This window comes from Hirundo rustica, chromosome 3, assembly GCF_015227805.2.
Source record: "Hirundo rustica isolate bHirRus1 chromosome 3, bHirRus1.pri.v3, whole genome shotgun sequence".
NCBI lineage: Eukaryota > Metazoa > Chordata > Aves > Passeriformes > Hirundinidae > Hirundo > Hirundo rustica.
Window position 1 is genome coordinate 87,617,105 of NC_053452.1, and position 15,093 is coordinate 87,632,197.

At 35.8% G+C, this 15,093-nt stretch overlaps 1 protein-coding gene across 8 annotated transcripts in view; it reads right to left on the reverse strand.

Annotated features, from left to right (window-relative positions):
* Window positions 1-15,093, reverse strand: part of ADGRB3 (adhesion G protein-coupled receptor B3) — a 465,849-nt gene that overhangs the window by 254,214 nt on the left and 196,542 nt on the right. For all 8 annotated transcript variants that reach the window (XM_040057981.2, XM_058419650.1, XM_058419651.1 and 5 more), the window contains 5 exons: window positions 14,044-14,208; window positions 10,815-10,979; window positions 9,831-9,995; window positions 3,088-3,189; window positions 2,416-2,522 (listed from right to left, as the gene is read on the reverse strand). In XM_040057981.2, the coding sequence (XP_039913915.1) occupies window positions 2,416-2,522; window positions 3,088-3,189; window positions 9,831-9,995; window positions 10,815-10,979; window positions 14,044-14,208 (704 nt within the window). The remainder of the gene's footprint in view (window positions 1-2,415; window positions 2,523-3,087; window positions 3,190-9,830; window positions 9,996-10,814; window positions 10,980-14,043; window positions 14,209-15,093) is intronic.

Sequence of the window (15,093 nt, forward strand, 5' to 3'; positions counted from 1 at the left end):
CTGGTATGGTCTGAAATGGTCAGGGAGTCATGTTATCATATACACAGTTAAACAGTGCAGATGACTACAAGGATGGATTTTTAGTATAACTATAAGCTTCCAGTTCAGCACCTGTGTAGCCAGGTTCGCAGGGTCTAAGGCCAAGGAATTCTTCTCTGGCTCCCATCACACTGAACACTTTTCTTTAGATAATATTTTCTTAAGTACAGCATCATGTGAATTCTACAACGTGATTTCTGGTTCTAGATCATACGCAGCTTGTTTGGAGGGCACAAAGACAGGGACTTGTCTGTATTCTATGCTTTATTGTATTAAATATTGTGTTTATGTATATCAACTGCTTTATATGAACTTCAGGAACATCACGTTTTTAAAGACTGTGCTTCTAATTTTCTTTTATATATTTCAGATAATAAATGAAAGGGATTCAACTCAGATTTTATGGGAATATTCAGAGTGATACCCCCCTCTGTTCCTGGTCTGAGTTGGTAAAATAACTTTATTGGTAAGTTAAGTGCACTGAGACAAATCATAAATGCTTTCATAAGCGCACATATTTATTATAGCAACACCGTCTGTCAGCAGCTTCCTTATAAAGCCCTATTTTCAGGGATTTATGGAACCGACATATGTATCGTGGGGGGACAAGCCTACATTTGTGAGGCGATGACCTTATAGGTCTTTACCTCTATTTTCTCTGATTCTTAAAATATGTTATGTTGTTCACTTTGAGAAGCACAAAGATGTAAGACAGACAAATTTTCTTTGTGAACAGCTTCCAAGAGTAAAAGAAGTCCATTCTTCTTTAATTTGTATGCACATGAGCTAGACTTTAAATTTTGTGCAGCAAAAAGATATGTTTAGGTACTTGTGTAATTTTAAAGAAGCATTGCCTATTTTTAAATGTTCTTTGGCAGAAAGAATATTTCACAATGTAATTTAGTCATAATTAATATTTCCAAAAAGGAAATATAGAAAGAAAAATCTGTTCTAGATTAGAAATATCTTCTTTTGTTCAACAAATCAGACTTGTGGCTCTTGAAAAATTACCAGTGCCTGCCAAAGCCAGGTAAGTCAAACCACTGAATAGCATGAAACAGCATTTTGCATAGTTTGAGTTGCTAACTAGCATAGATATAACAAATGAAATTTTTGCAACAGAATAGAATACCAAAATTATTAAATGCAAAAGTATTACAGCCAACTTAATGCGTTTTTGAGTATGATCACTAAATGGAGAGATGAACATGCAGGCAGTTATTTAAAATCGAAGCTTCTGTGTAGTGGGGAAAATTCCTTTGACAAACTATTCTGTCCTATTTTTAAAATAATTCTTGCTTTGGCCTACCCTGAAACTGAATCCCAGGCCTCACATAAATTTGGTCTAATGAAACAGAAATGCAGCTCAAAGGAATTAATCAAAATCTCCTCTAAGTAGGAATCCAGATTTGAAGAATGGAAGCCAGGCTACTGCTTTTCAAGCCACCAAAGAATTTTAAATGTTACAGAAGTGTTGCACTTGGTTGAGAAGCTGGGATGTTATAAAGCACAGAGCTGTATTAGTGTGCCTCTGCTGAATGATAAATGGAGTAGTGGGCTTTGAAAAAGGATGCAGAGTAATAAGAATGTCAGTAGAATATATCATGCAGGGAAAACCCATTGTCCATGAGAATCTTCAAAGGCTCATTTCCCACTATAGTATTAACCTGGCTGAATGCTTCAGCTAAGGGGCATAGAGGGTAACTAATATACCTAACATATACCATGGTAACATATTTATAAGGCAACATCCATAATGTATTACATCTATCCATGTAAACAAGTTAAGGTAGTACATAATTGTGTAATGCCTATGCTATGCAAAGCAACATGATTTAGGCTTTTTGAAAAAAAACCCCACATAGTATTTCTTCATCTAGAGTTACTTTACCTTTTCCAAGACACTGCAATAGATTTACCCTATAATCATTTCCTATTGTTACATTCTAAGGTGAAGTTCTAAATTTGACAGCAAAAATAAATATTTCTGGCTTCCTAGTCTGAAATGAAAGAATTTACAGTATTAAAAATTCTCAGCAAGTTGCTCCTCCAGAAAATCTCATTTATTCACATCTCATTTTCTAATAAACTAAAATATGTCTTGCCTCTGACTCCTATAAAAATTTCACACAGTGGACATGAAAGAAGGGAATCTGATTCATTTTTCCACTTCTACAGGAAGACAAGGCTTATTTCACAAACACCAGGATTATACAAGATCAAAATAATATCCATTAACATAAATTATTCTTTCTCAGATCTGTTTTCCTCTTGGTATTGCTTAACAGAAACCTAAGTAAATAAGTAAGTTTCTTTTTATGCCAGTGATTAGTAATGAATAAACAGAGCAAGTACTAAAGCTGACTTTGCACCTACTGAATGCTGCAAGTGTCTGTACTCGTTTGATATGCATCTAGCAAAGCTTGGATGTTCCCAAAAGGCCACTCCATGAACACTGAGAGAGCAGCGTCTGCTAGTGGTGCCTGTAAGACACAAAGACAGAAAATATTTATATAAGTGAGAGCAATGGGAAAGAATAAACCTCATTTAATATATAGTCCATGCTATTTTAAAGGCACACACAGAAACAATTTCATGTAATGATCGTCATTATATAGAGAGTAGTATAAGATCCTGGAACACATTTCAATGTTTACTTAATTGTTTTTTAGCAGTGTTTTCTTAATTAAAAAGATTTTTATGTTTTCCCTCATTTTCATCACTTTGCCTGATAGATCCAGTCAAATTGCTTTCTTGTCAGTTTTTTCTCTTTGGTGGCTATAGTGCCCATATGTATGTGTATACATATGTATCTATACAGATATATGTACACACACCACAGACCCATGCATATATGTAAGCTGTAAGAGACAGCATATGTACATGTGTATATTTACATGCATATGCATAAGTAGATATGTGAGGTTCATATAGATATATTCACATATATGCATATTTATATGAGTCTAGTAATAATTTATCTAGGACACAAAGCAAAATATTTCTCCTCTTTTTTTATCATTGTAAGATTGCTAAGTAGTACTGTACCTGTGGCATTGAGAGGACATCGATTGAATGCCATGTCCCCAGCTGGGGTCCTTTTCCACACCATTGACATCAAATAGTCTTCAGGACATATTTCATAAGGTGCTGTCATTTATAAATGAGAATTTAAATAGAAACATTAACATAGTATATATCAGAAAAATAAGGGTTCAGTTTCATCCTACTTTTTCCTGAGACAGGTATGTTAACATACCTTGGGTTAAGTTCAAAGTACAAAAATGAGAAACTTGACATTTTGCATAACTGTCTTTGTGATGGTATTAATTTCACACAACCCGTGGCTTTATTCTCCCCAGCAAACAAGCACTTTTCAGGTTGTAGTTACAATGTTAACAGGTTTGAATCTATCCTTGTTGCTCTATTTTGTTCAATAACACTAAGAAACAATCAGAAGATGATGAGACAAACTGTGATAAGTTATAAGGCTAATCTTGAACTAATTTTGTAAAGATTTTTCTAAAATTGAATCTTTATGTGAAAGAATCAGTTCTAAAATGACAGATGAAACATTAAGTATGCTAAAGGTGCTAAATTCTGAAGGTTATTATAAAACCTTCTGAAGGTTATTTCTTTGAAACATATTTCAGTACAAATTGTTACTTAAGAAAGTATAGTCAATAATGTGGGACTGAGGGTCTATAAAGCAAAATAACCTTTTACTGGTTATTGCAATACCATTTTAAGGGAAAAATATTGTCATTATTTTGTAGTAACAGAACTGCATGGGGAAAAATAAACTTCAGCAAATGATTCATGTTTTATTTTCACATGGTCACAACTACATATTCCTTTTGCTCTTTGTATGTTAGTGTAGATTTCAGTTAATGATTTTGGAGTAAATCAGATTAGTGCAGAAAACATCTGGCTGAAGTCATCTCACAACTCACATCACTGACATGTTAGTCACTGAAATCTAATTCAATCCAAGCTCAGCAGAGAAAATCAGGATTTTTTTATTATTATATGTATTTCCAGGAAAAAAAGTGTAACCCTGCTGTATTACAGCAAAATGGTTACAAAACAAGACAAAAGAAAAGAGAAAGGAAATTCATTCTAGCAGATGGTGTGATAAGGCAGAAAGCAATTCAATGATTCACTCATGGTTGCACGGGAAATCTCTAGCAGAGGCAGGAACAGACTACAGATTTTGCCTATCCCATTATCTAACCCATAAAATCGTCCATCTTCCCTGTTTTGTACTTCTGCTGACAGAAGCGTGAGCAAGGGAACTGAGTAGACTTTTGCACAAGGCTGTACTCTCTGTGTAGAGGACAAAGAATACCTAGCAGATGGCTCAGTAATACTAATATGTATCACAGTTGGGCAGAAAAATTGCTTGCTAAATTTGCCTCACCATCAGCATTCCTGAATCGTAAATCAAGACAGTTGGTGCTGCTAAAAAATCAAGAGATCCATTAATGGCAAAACCCAAAGAAAGTCAGTTGTACTCATAATCTAGAATACTAGCCCTGCTTCAGATATGCCCACAGAGTGAATGCATCAGGACAGTGTTACACTGGGAAAAAACAGATTTTGATAAACATAAGCCATCTGGTGACATGAGCAAAAGCAATTACCATTCTATTATGACCTTATAAACAAAAGATATGTTCTGTTTTGAGGAGCGTGAATTAACATAATAAGGAGGTAATATTATAAATTACATAAATTTGCTAGAGCTTAGAGCTCTCTGAGAACTATATTTGTTATGCAGCTGTGGCCATTTCAAATGTGTTGTGTTCACTAATCACCACTTTAGGTGCTGATTCTCAGAACTAAAACTCTTCTTCCCTCCATATACTGAATGTTAAATGTGAGTTTTTTTCTGGAAAAAATATATACCTGCATCCATATGCACACTTAAAACCAGCATATTTTCTCTTTTACATTAGCAAGACACAGGTAATATCAGAGATTTCCATGAATTTGGAAGGGTACTAGTGTGCTTTTGAATGAAATTTTTTTAGAATTTAAGATTATATTGAAACTCTAACCTGGTGCCAGAGATAAACAGTGCACTCGTGTGTTGTGTTCAAAGTAAAAGGCACTCCCAAGACCTAGAGTTATCAGGAAAGATGTGTGGGAGCAGCTGGAACTTGGAAGAAGTTCCACTTAGTCCAGGCAAAGACCTTTTCCTGGTCTCTGGCTGACTCTTAGCTTTTTAATGCCTCGTACAAGGATCAAGGAATGGTTCAGATAAAAACAAAGTTATTCTTCCCAAAGCTAAAACCTATCTGGCAGAGCTTACTCATCAGGCATCCACCCACATTAAAGCATCTGTGAGGCTGCAACCCATGTCGCTCATGGAGGCATTACAGTCACGCTGGGGTGGTACCATATCTGAGTTAAAAAGCCTTGTTGATCCTGCTAACTCTTCTCAGGACCAGTTGAAGTATTTCTGTAACTATGGCACAATTAATTCATAACACACCCACAGATAAATGAGTTTGCTGTACAAAATCACAGAGAACTACTATTTAGAAGCAAATAACAAATCCTGAGGTAAAATTTGCTATCATTGGCAAACAAAAGACAGGCCTCTTTCACTCACGAGGTGAATCAGCAGCATCTTCCCACACAGAGCATGCATTCAAATGTCCCACGTTACACTCTTGTAATGACAGGCCTGAATTCATCCCACCTAAGCACAAACACTCAACAAAGTCAACGGTCTAGAAGCACAGTCTTCTCCTGACATTACTGGAGAGAAGACATGCATCTCCCGGAGGAAATCAACCCAGCTGGGGTCTGTGGAAGCTCAGTACAACATGCAAAGCAGGAGACATGCAGCATCACAGAGTTTACCGTGTACACAGGCAGATAACTTATATGGGAAGGGAAAGTTAACCTACAGCACACAGTAGCTCAAATGATGGTAGAACTACATTCCTCTCCTGAATCTTAATTCAATGCCCCTGGCAAAATTATCACAAAGGCAATAGGAAATAAGCTTTTGGATGTCTTAAAGAATAGTGTTATAATCAGTGACAAAAAAACCCCACAATCCAAGGTTTAATTTTATTATTTAACTGAGTATAATTTGAATTATTTGAATCGTCTCCCTTCTCCTATTGTATCTTATCTATCTGATATTGCTGTGAAAAAAACTACCATTGGTGGGAAATGAGTATCTATTCTTCAGTTGTTCTGTACTCTTGTCTTTGGTTAACTAACAAGACAGTCTAGGATTGTTTTCAGTTGCACTTTTGCAACTTTTTTAGACTTTGGTCTAAAGTGCTCCTATATTAGGCTTTATACTACTGAAAATATGCTTATAGGAAAAACGTTGAGAATCTTTTTTGAGTAAAATCCACTTAAAGCATTAATATGGGAAATATATAGAGTTAATATATATTTAACTATTATGGAATTAAGTACTTCTGGAAACCAATGCTGTGTTGTTGAAACATGATATATTCTTAAAGCTGTCACAAGAACATAGTCATTTTTTTAATAAACATAAATTTACAGAAGTCTTCTATCCTATACACTGCTGCACTTTGGTTTTGGTTCTCCCATCTCTTCTGTTTTACTGACACATTTGGTGGAAATCTCCTTATTTCTCTTACACATTCTTCTGCAATTTTCTGATCACCTTGCCATGTAACTCCTTATCAGATGCAATTTCTTTTGTTATTAGCTGTCTCCATTATTCTTATGGGACAGACATAGTATTCATTCATCTTGTGTAAGTTTCCTGCCATGACTCCTGAGTGACTAGCTGCTTACCAAATATAGAACCTTTTTTTACTTTCTCTGATTTGTTTCCAATTTTCTGAAGTTATCCTTCACAGAAAAATATTTTGAGTGCAGAGTACTGCTGACCTACTAGGAGTGAAGTCTAGCTTTAGACATTTGGGATGCAACAAAGCAGCAATAACTGAACCCAAAATGTCTTCAGATCTTTGTTTTTCACTCCCAGATTATTACACAATGGAAGGGAAAAACAACAGTTTTAAAATTTATAGCTGTGAATAAAAAACAAATCACAAAGAAAGATACTCAAAATTTGCTCAGAAACCAAGCTTTTTAAGAAACCAACTTTCAGACAGTTGTTGCATATCGGTAAAACCTTCAGAAGTGAAGGCTTTGTAAAATCATGGCTTAGGCCTGCTACTTCAGCTAAGCAGAAATGGGCTATGGAAAAGTGATTCTGCTGAGTAAGAGGTAGAAAAGCAAGTTATGTAATCATCTTGTGTTCACATTGTGGTGTATGGTGGTTGGTTGAAGTATGTTTGTTATGATTTAAAAGTATGTGACTGATAACTGGTTAATGGCATCAAAAAGCCCAGTTTGTGGAATAAAGCAGCTCTCCTTTGCACCTGCCTGGGGACCCTGCATCACTTTGGACCCACACCTCACAGATCATACTTCTGAGCCTGCCTCTCTTAATGCTGCTGAAAGTAATTCAGTCCATGCCCCAGTCACTTGAAAAGGATCACTGAGAAACTACAAAGAAAATTTTGTATAATATTCAGATAATGCAGAACTCTAATGTACAGGCAAGATTTTCAGTTATCATGTAAACAGCTCTGTTTTCAAAGCATCTTATTAACATCAGTCAGAATAATAGAAGAAAGGCTTTATTAGCCTTTTGCTTACACAGTTTAAAGCAGCTATAATTTAACTTTTTGTAAGTCTATAAACCTCTGCGTGATACAAGCGGGTGCATACCCTTAACTTCATACTCTTAACAAAAACATTACACAGTTCTACACACCTGAGGATCTTGTTTTATGCTAAGCAATGCTAATACAAGAAAAACGATAAACACTTTAGTTTCTCACATTTTTCAGTTGCTTACACAGAACAAAAAACCAGTGAGACAAAAATAACTTTTCTGAGCTATTTTAGGGCTAGGAAGAAATGCATAAAAATAATGAAATTTGCTTATACTTTGAATAACTCTGTATAGTACCTTCCAATTTTACTTCCTGTGTATAGAATGCAAATCTGTATATAGTTTTATAAAATTTTGGTAATTTATCCACTATCTACATTTAAATCTGAGACTCTTCATTAAATGTCAGACTAGAGGAAAATAAATCTGTCTAATGGTCTGCACAAGCATAGCTTGTGTCTTCATGTCTAATGGTCTACACAAACATAGTTTGTTAAAAGGTGCTTTAGGTTATAGTTTCTATAAGCACACAAAACCTAATCTGGAATTAATCAAGTAAATAAATAAATTCACCAAATGGTAAATAAAGCTCTGTGTGCATTTGATTTGTAAATACATCTGTAAAATATTTTATTAACAGCAGGTGGCAACCTTTGAAAATTGGACTGCAGCAGTATGGCTTTACTTTTAAATATGCAAATGCAAATTATTTCAAGAATGGTTTTATAAGCAGCAGCTAGTTCATCTGACTGCTTATTAAGAAGATTCATATTAATCTTCTATTAGTGTTGTGCTTTTATAGAGGAAGTCTGCATTACCTATGGAAATTAGTTCGCTTAGGAATCCAATGCAAATACTATTTTGTACTGCTTTTCAAACAATGACATTTGTATTAAAATTAAAGAGATCATTTAAAAAGAAAGTTAAATTCATTTAACTTCTACAGTATAGTGTTATAACTTTCTAACTACAAATAGTCTTTTTTGTTGTTCTTCAAATGCAATGAAATTAATTATTTTACTGTACTGCAAATACCTTGAAAACCATTCTCTGATGGATGCCAAGGGATAAACATGCTTCCTATTAAAAATATGGACTTGATAACATAAAATTCATGTCTGATAAATTTCTCATTTCCTGACCTAAAGCATCTCTGCCATTTAAGTCCTCCTCTGACTAGCAGAGAACACAGCCAGCAAAAATGTCCAGAAGTCAGATTGCTAGATTGATTTTTTGCTACTTCCTGGCTTGCAGTTCAGATAACATAATTTCCCAAGTGAATGGCTAAAACATTTTACTCTACTAACACCTTCCTTTTTTATCTTTCAGCTACCCAATGGTGCATTCTTTTACTTGAGGACAATGTGTGTTTACAACAAATACTATCTGATTCACCAGATATTCTTTATTCATCGTATTTTAAAAAGTTCAAAAGTACACTTTTATTAGATTTTAGTGGGAAAGACTTAAATCTGTTGGGAGGGCAAAGTAAATGCAATACAAAGAATTATATTAAAAAAGTAATATATAAGCATTATATTAATGCTCAGTAGTAGAAAGATGTGTCTTTCTTTTAAAATTACTTTCATTTTTATAAAATATTTTTCATGCATTCATTCATTCTCTACACTATGGTAAGGCTCACTTTATCCCTTATTTTTACTGCACTGGAATTTACCCCACATGTATTAGAGATGTCACTTGTACACTGGATAAAAGGAATTCCAAATTACAAAACCAGCCCTGATATTCTCAGATACAGTGCATTCCAAGAGATCTTCTGTAACAAACTGTTCAGGTTTCAAGTACTATAGACATTCCTAGGCAACCAAATATTTTTTTAATGATAACTATTTTTACTATGCTACTTTGCTTTGCTCAAAACATGATGCATTGCTCATTTGTCTAATAGGGCTAATTTGCACCTAGCTGCAAAACCAGAAATCTACTGAGAAAACCAGCTGTGACTTGTCTAAAGCAAGACCAGATATGGCTCTTTATGGCTATTACTCTACAGACATTGATCTTGTCTGTCCTACAGCTGCCCATTATTGTAAGCCATATTGTAGTGTAAATAATAACAGCAAATATATTTTCATCTCACCAGGACACCTCTGTTCACTGCACCGTCTAACTTCCTCTCCAGTTCCTTCACACTGTTGCCCGGTCACAGCAGCACCCTGACAGATCCTTATCCGCCTCTCCCAGCCACCATCACAGGATTTGGAACAGCCACTCCAGTGGCCCCACTGGTTCCACTGGCCATTTGCTGTTTGGAGAAATATAATTACAGTGGTGATAATGCTCATAATGGAGAATTACTCTTTTTAAAAATTTATTTGTATAGTAGTATTGTACAGTAACAATATACATTTACAATATGCTTAAGTATGTTTAAAAGAAACTAAGTAAAAATATTTTTGCACATGATACTTTAAACTCTTGGTTTTTACATGCTCTGACTGAGCAAATGAGGCTTTAAAGGTAACTCCATACATCATCTACACACCCTGGAAAGGCTGCTTTTGTACTGTCAGATGATCATGAAGTAGTCTCAGCACAGAAGGGAATCAGTTAATAAATACTTACTTTCTAGGTTCATGAAAAACTTAAGTTCTTTAGGCTTCAAAAATAGCTGCCTAAAACTGCTCAGTGTCCTTCAAACAGCAATAAAAGCTGATGTGCGGCCTTCACGCAGCTTTTCAGGGCACTTTCTTCAGTTTTTTTCCATCATCAAGTAAATAAGAATGAGGCCCCAGAACTCAGAGAATCACAGAACTGTTAGGGTCGGAAGGGACCTCTGGAAATAATCCAGTCCAACTCCCCTGGAAGGCAGGGTCACTGAGAACAACCTCCCAGCTGGGTTTTGGGTGTCTCCAGAGAGGGAGATCCAACCTCCCTGGGCAGCCTGTTCAGTAAAGAAGTTCTTACTGGCGTTGACACAAAACTTCCTGTGCTGTAGGTAATGAGTTTTGTTTCAGCCTCCCGATGGGTGAGACGGCTCTGGCCCTCACAGCCCGCTGAGGCCGGCCCGCCCCGCACGCCCAGCTGCAGCGCGGCGCTGCTGCCGGAGTCGCTTGCTACTCACCGGTGCACTCGGGGTTGTAGCACTCCCGGCTCTCGGCCCAGGGCCCTCTGCACTCAGAGCCGCCGTGGGCCGCTGCCGTGCACTGCCTGCTTCGCTGCTGGGTGCCATTGGAGCAGGTCACCGAGCACTGGCTCCACGAGCTCCACTCCTGCCACTGTCCATCCACTGCCGCGGCGCCCACAAAAGAGATGGACACAGCAGAGTTACCATGGGAGCCAGGCAGGTGACCGCAGCCCCTCGGACTGGGCCCAGCCTTGCTTCTTAGGGCAATCAAAACAGCAACCAACGTTATGAGCCGCTTTAAGCTAATATAAAACTGTTATCCTTTTTCTTCAAGTAAAGAGTGTCCCATCACCTCTAATTGTACACTGATGTAATAAAGGATAAATAATGATTTTGGTCACATCCAGTTTGAAGCGTTTTATTAAAAACAAGGCCTTATAAAATAGACTGGTCTTTTTAGGCAAAAGTGAGGGCCATTCTTGTATCATGTAAATAAACTCTGAGCCCTCTGAAGTGATTTATAAAAGCTGCAGTGATAGTTCAGATAGGTCAGATTATGAAGTTATTGATCCTGATGGTGAAACTAGATGTCTTTAGTTGAACGGGAAAAGGAACATGGGAGTTACCACTTTGCCTCACATACCATCTCTTCTCTGTATTCACTGAATACATTTTTATCATTCATTCTCCCTGTAAGGTAAACTATCCCAGTTCTTCAATATTCTTTCAAGATAAAATGTAGCTGGACAGAAACCACCTTCCCTTCCCTTCCCTTCCCTTCCCTTCCCTTCCCTTCCCTTCCCTTCCCTTCCCTTCCCTTCCCTTCCCTTCCCTTCCCTTCCCTTCCCTTCCCTTCCCTTCCCTTCCCTTCCCTTCCCTTCCCTTCCCTTCCCTTCCCTTCCCTTCCCTTCCCTTCCCTTCCCTTCCCTTCCCTTCCCTTCCCTTCCCTTCCCTTCCCTTCCCTTCCTTCTCAGATCTGCTGTTGTGTTTGCATATTGCATAATCTTGCTGGATTTGCCAAGTTAAATGTCTAAACAAAATGGAAATGGTGGAAATGGGTCTGTATTTAGTAATTTGTATTAGCCCATACACTTGAGTTTGGATGAATATTCTCCTGAGTAAAGGTTAATACTGTTATTTTTAATTTTCTCCTGAGTAAAGGTTAATACTGTTATTTTTAATTTTGTTTATCAGAAAACTTCTTGAGGTAAATGAAAATACTGAAAACCCAAGATTATGAAAACCATAAAGCAATTATGCTTCCATACAAGTTAAAACTATATGATCAATAATAATAGAACCAGACAGTATGTTTAAAAACAAACAAGCATTATGAAATGTGTTATGACTAATTGCGCTAATTCAGGATCCTGCATACATAGAGATTGCGACAATCATCAGTTCCTCATTGCCCCTGCAGTTAAATATAATCTCAAAATGTAGGTTCTAATATAATTTTGATTAATACTCATCCTTGAAAACCTGGTTCTGTAACTATTAGAGCTATATAAGCACCACCACTCCAAACAAGGAATTTCATTTGGTGCACTTGCCAAACTCTGTTTTCAGAATTCTTCTAAAGGGGAGTTGGAGTAGCAACTCCCTAAGCTGTTGGTGTTAATATCTAAAATAAAAAGCAGAATCCTAAAGTTAGTGATTAAACATACTGTTCTGTATGGGTACACTACTGTTCAGTAAATAAATAGTAAACTATTTTGCTAATGTCAGACATTAACAACAGAACATTTCAAAGATACTATCCATATCCTGGGCCTAGGATCTCAGCACCAGTGAATTAAAGGGAGAGATTTTCCAAAGCTTTTCCCTAAAGTTATATATTAAATATTCTATGTAATGCCTGGTTGTGAACCACTTCTCGATGCAGATGCCTCTGAAGCTATGAAGCTGCTTCCTGATAGAAGAAGAAAGAAAATGGAAATCTTTCCAAACATGGATGCTAGTTCTACTCATTAATCATAAAAGGTTTATGTGAAGAGGAAAACATTATGGAAATGACATTTCAATGCACCCTTTTCAGTTTTATTTGTTGCTATATAGTATTATTTAGGGTAGGAAAGATCAAATCAATTATTATACTGTCTTTGGAGAAAAATCATTCTGTGGCTTCTCATATATTTAATACATCTCTCTTATTTATCTTTAGGAGAAAAGAGTATGTGAGTTTTCTATTCCAGAAATACCCTTAAAAAATAGAGAATTCAACATGAAGATTTTCTAAATAAATTGAACATGCAAACTGCGGCAAATATTGAGCAAGTACCTAAAGTGTTACTTTTAAATTTAACAGTACAGAAGGGCCTCTAAAAGTCATTTAAGTACGAAGGATGGTTCAAAATCCAGAGTTCTCAAGTAATTGTTTATTTTGACAGATTAGGTATAATATCTTTCCTGTTTCTTCACAATTCTGAAGGGAATTTTATGCATTATATGTATGCATGCATTTTGAAAAAGTCGGTTTAAATTAATAACAATCTAAAGACAAAAAGTTAAAAAAAAATTGAAAGAATACTTTTTTTAGTAAGCTTTAATTTTAGTGTATGGACAGTTTAACATTAAGCCCATGCATTGTTTATTTGGTTAGTGGCAATTTTTTGAAATTGGTTTAGCGTATAACTACCAGAAATGTGGCACCTAAAATTTGTACTACAAGTAAATTTGTACTACAAGAAAATTTGTACTAGGGGATTCAAATAATGCCATAGCTTGTGTGAGCCTTTCTGTCTGCACATATGTAAATAATATCCATTTTGAATAAATTAGGAATTCAAATATTATGGTTTCACAAATATGTTTGTCATATGATGAATAAATAATTACAGTGAATGTTGAAGCAAAGGTAATTCATACAGATATGGTAGACACAAACAATGTGACCTCTGAATGTCTCTCTTTAAGCCACACTCAGGAAGTTGTTTGTCTTTTGGTTCTCTGAGACTCATCCTGAATCAAGACTTCCTACACAACACACTCTGCCCTACAGAGAGAAAGAAACTAAATATTGTTTACATCTGTCGGGACCAGTTACCATCCTGGCTATATACTTTAACCACTACAGTCAGAATTATGAACATTATTACTCAAGCTAGTCACTTTGGATAATGTTTTTTGGTTTTTTTTCCCTGTGTGCAAATGGCTATAAAAGAAATCACAAGAAACCCACATTAAATGCACTGTAAGAAAGCAGAGAGTTGCTGTATGAGCTCACCAGGGCAGAGTGCAATATTGCAAGGTTTGTGCTGTGTTTCAGGTCCATCACATGATCTTCCCCCATACTGGGGAGGTATACATGACCTTGTCCTAGTTCTTTGGCCTCGACCACATGTGAATGAACACAAACTCCAAGGTGACCATTCCTCCCAAACGCCATGTACTGCAACAAACCATACAGATTTTAACCAGAAACAGACACACAAGTAACAAAAGGATTTAAAAAAAAAAAAAGAGCAATATTTTAAATACGAGTTATTTTGCTGCCTTCAAAGAAATCAGTCCATTGGTAAGCTTTATCATAGAAAAACACATACATTTTAAAACTTAGTTGATTTTAATTTAATCATATTTTCTCTAAAATATATTTAAAAATATACTTTGAAACATTTTCTCTAATCTTTAATCTTACTATCACAGTTTTGCTTCTTTGACTGTTTTACACAAGATGACTTTCTTCTCAGAAGTTAGTTATGATGTACTTTGGTCCCTGACTTGATATGTTTAATAGCCCTGATTTTCAGGAGGATAGTTTTTGTAAAAATCAGGCATATACTTTCTGTATCAAGGCAACCCAAAAATCTAGAAGCAATCAAAATTAAGCTTTCTTTTTAAATTACAGGAATAAATACAGTAATTTATTATGTCAATATCACAAATTGGGGCAGTAATCTTAAAGTTTTTTCAATTGTTTAAATTCTGGTGGAAACATGGCAGCAGATGTGGTTGATTATCTTCCTCAAAAATTCCAAGACCACATAAGTAAAAGAGATATGCACCATTTCCTTACATGAACATATTCACTGATTTAGCAGACCATAATACATGATTTACTCTTGGAAAAACATTCATTCAACAAACTGCAAATATCTTCAGAGTTCACAATAAATTACAAACCTATACCACTATCTTTATATTTGATAATATTTTTGTTTCTTATTATTAATATAAAGAATCATAGAAGATGAATCTCTACTTTAAGCGCTTTCTGCTGTAGGAGAAACTGATATACAATATCCGTGTGAGTGTACATATCATACACAACGCC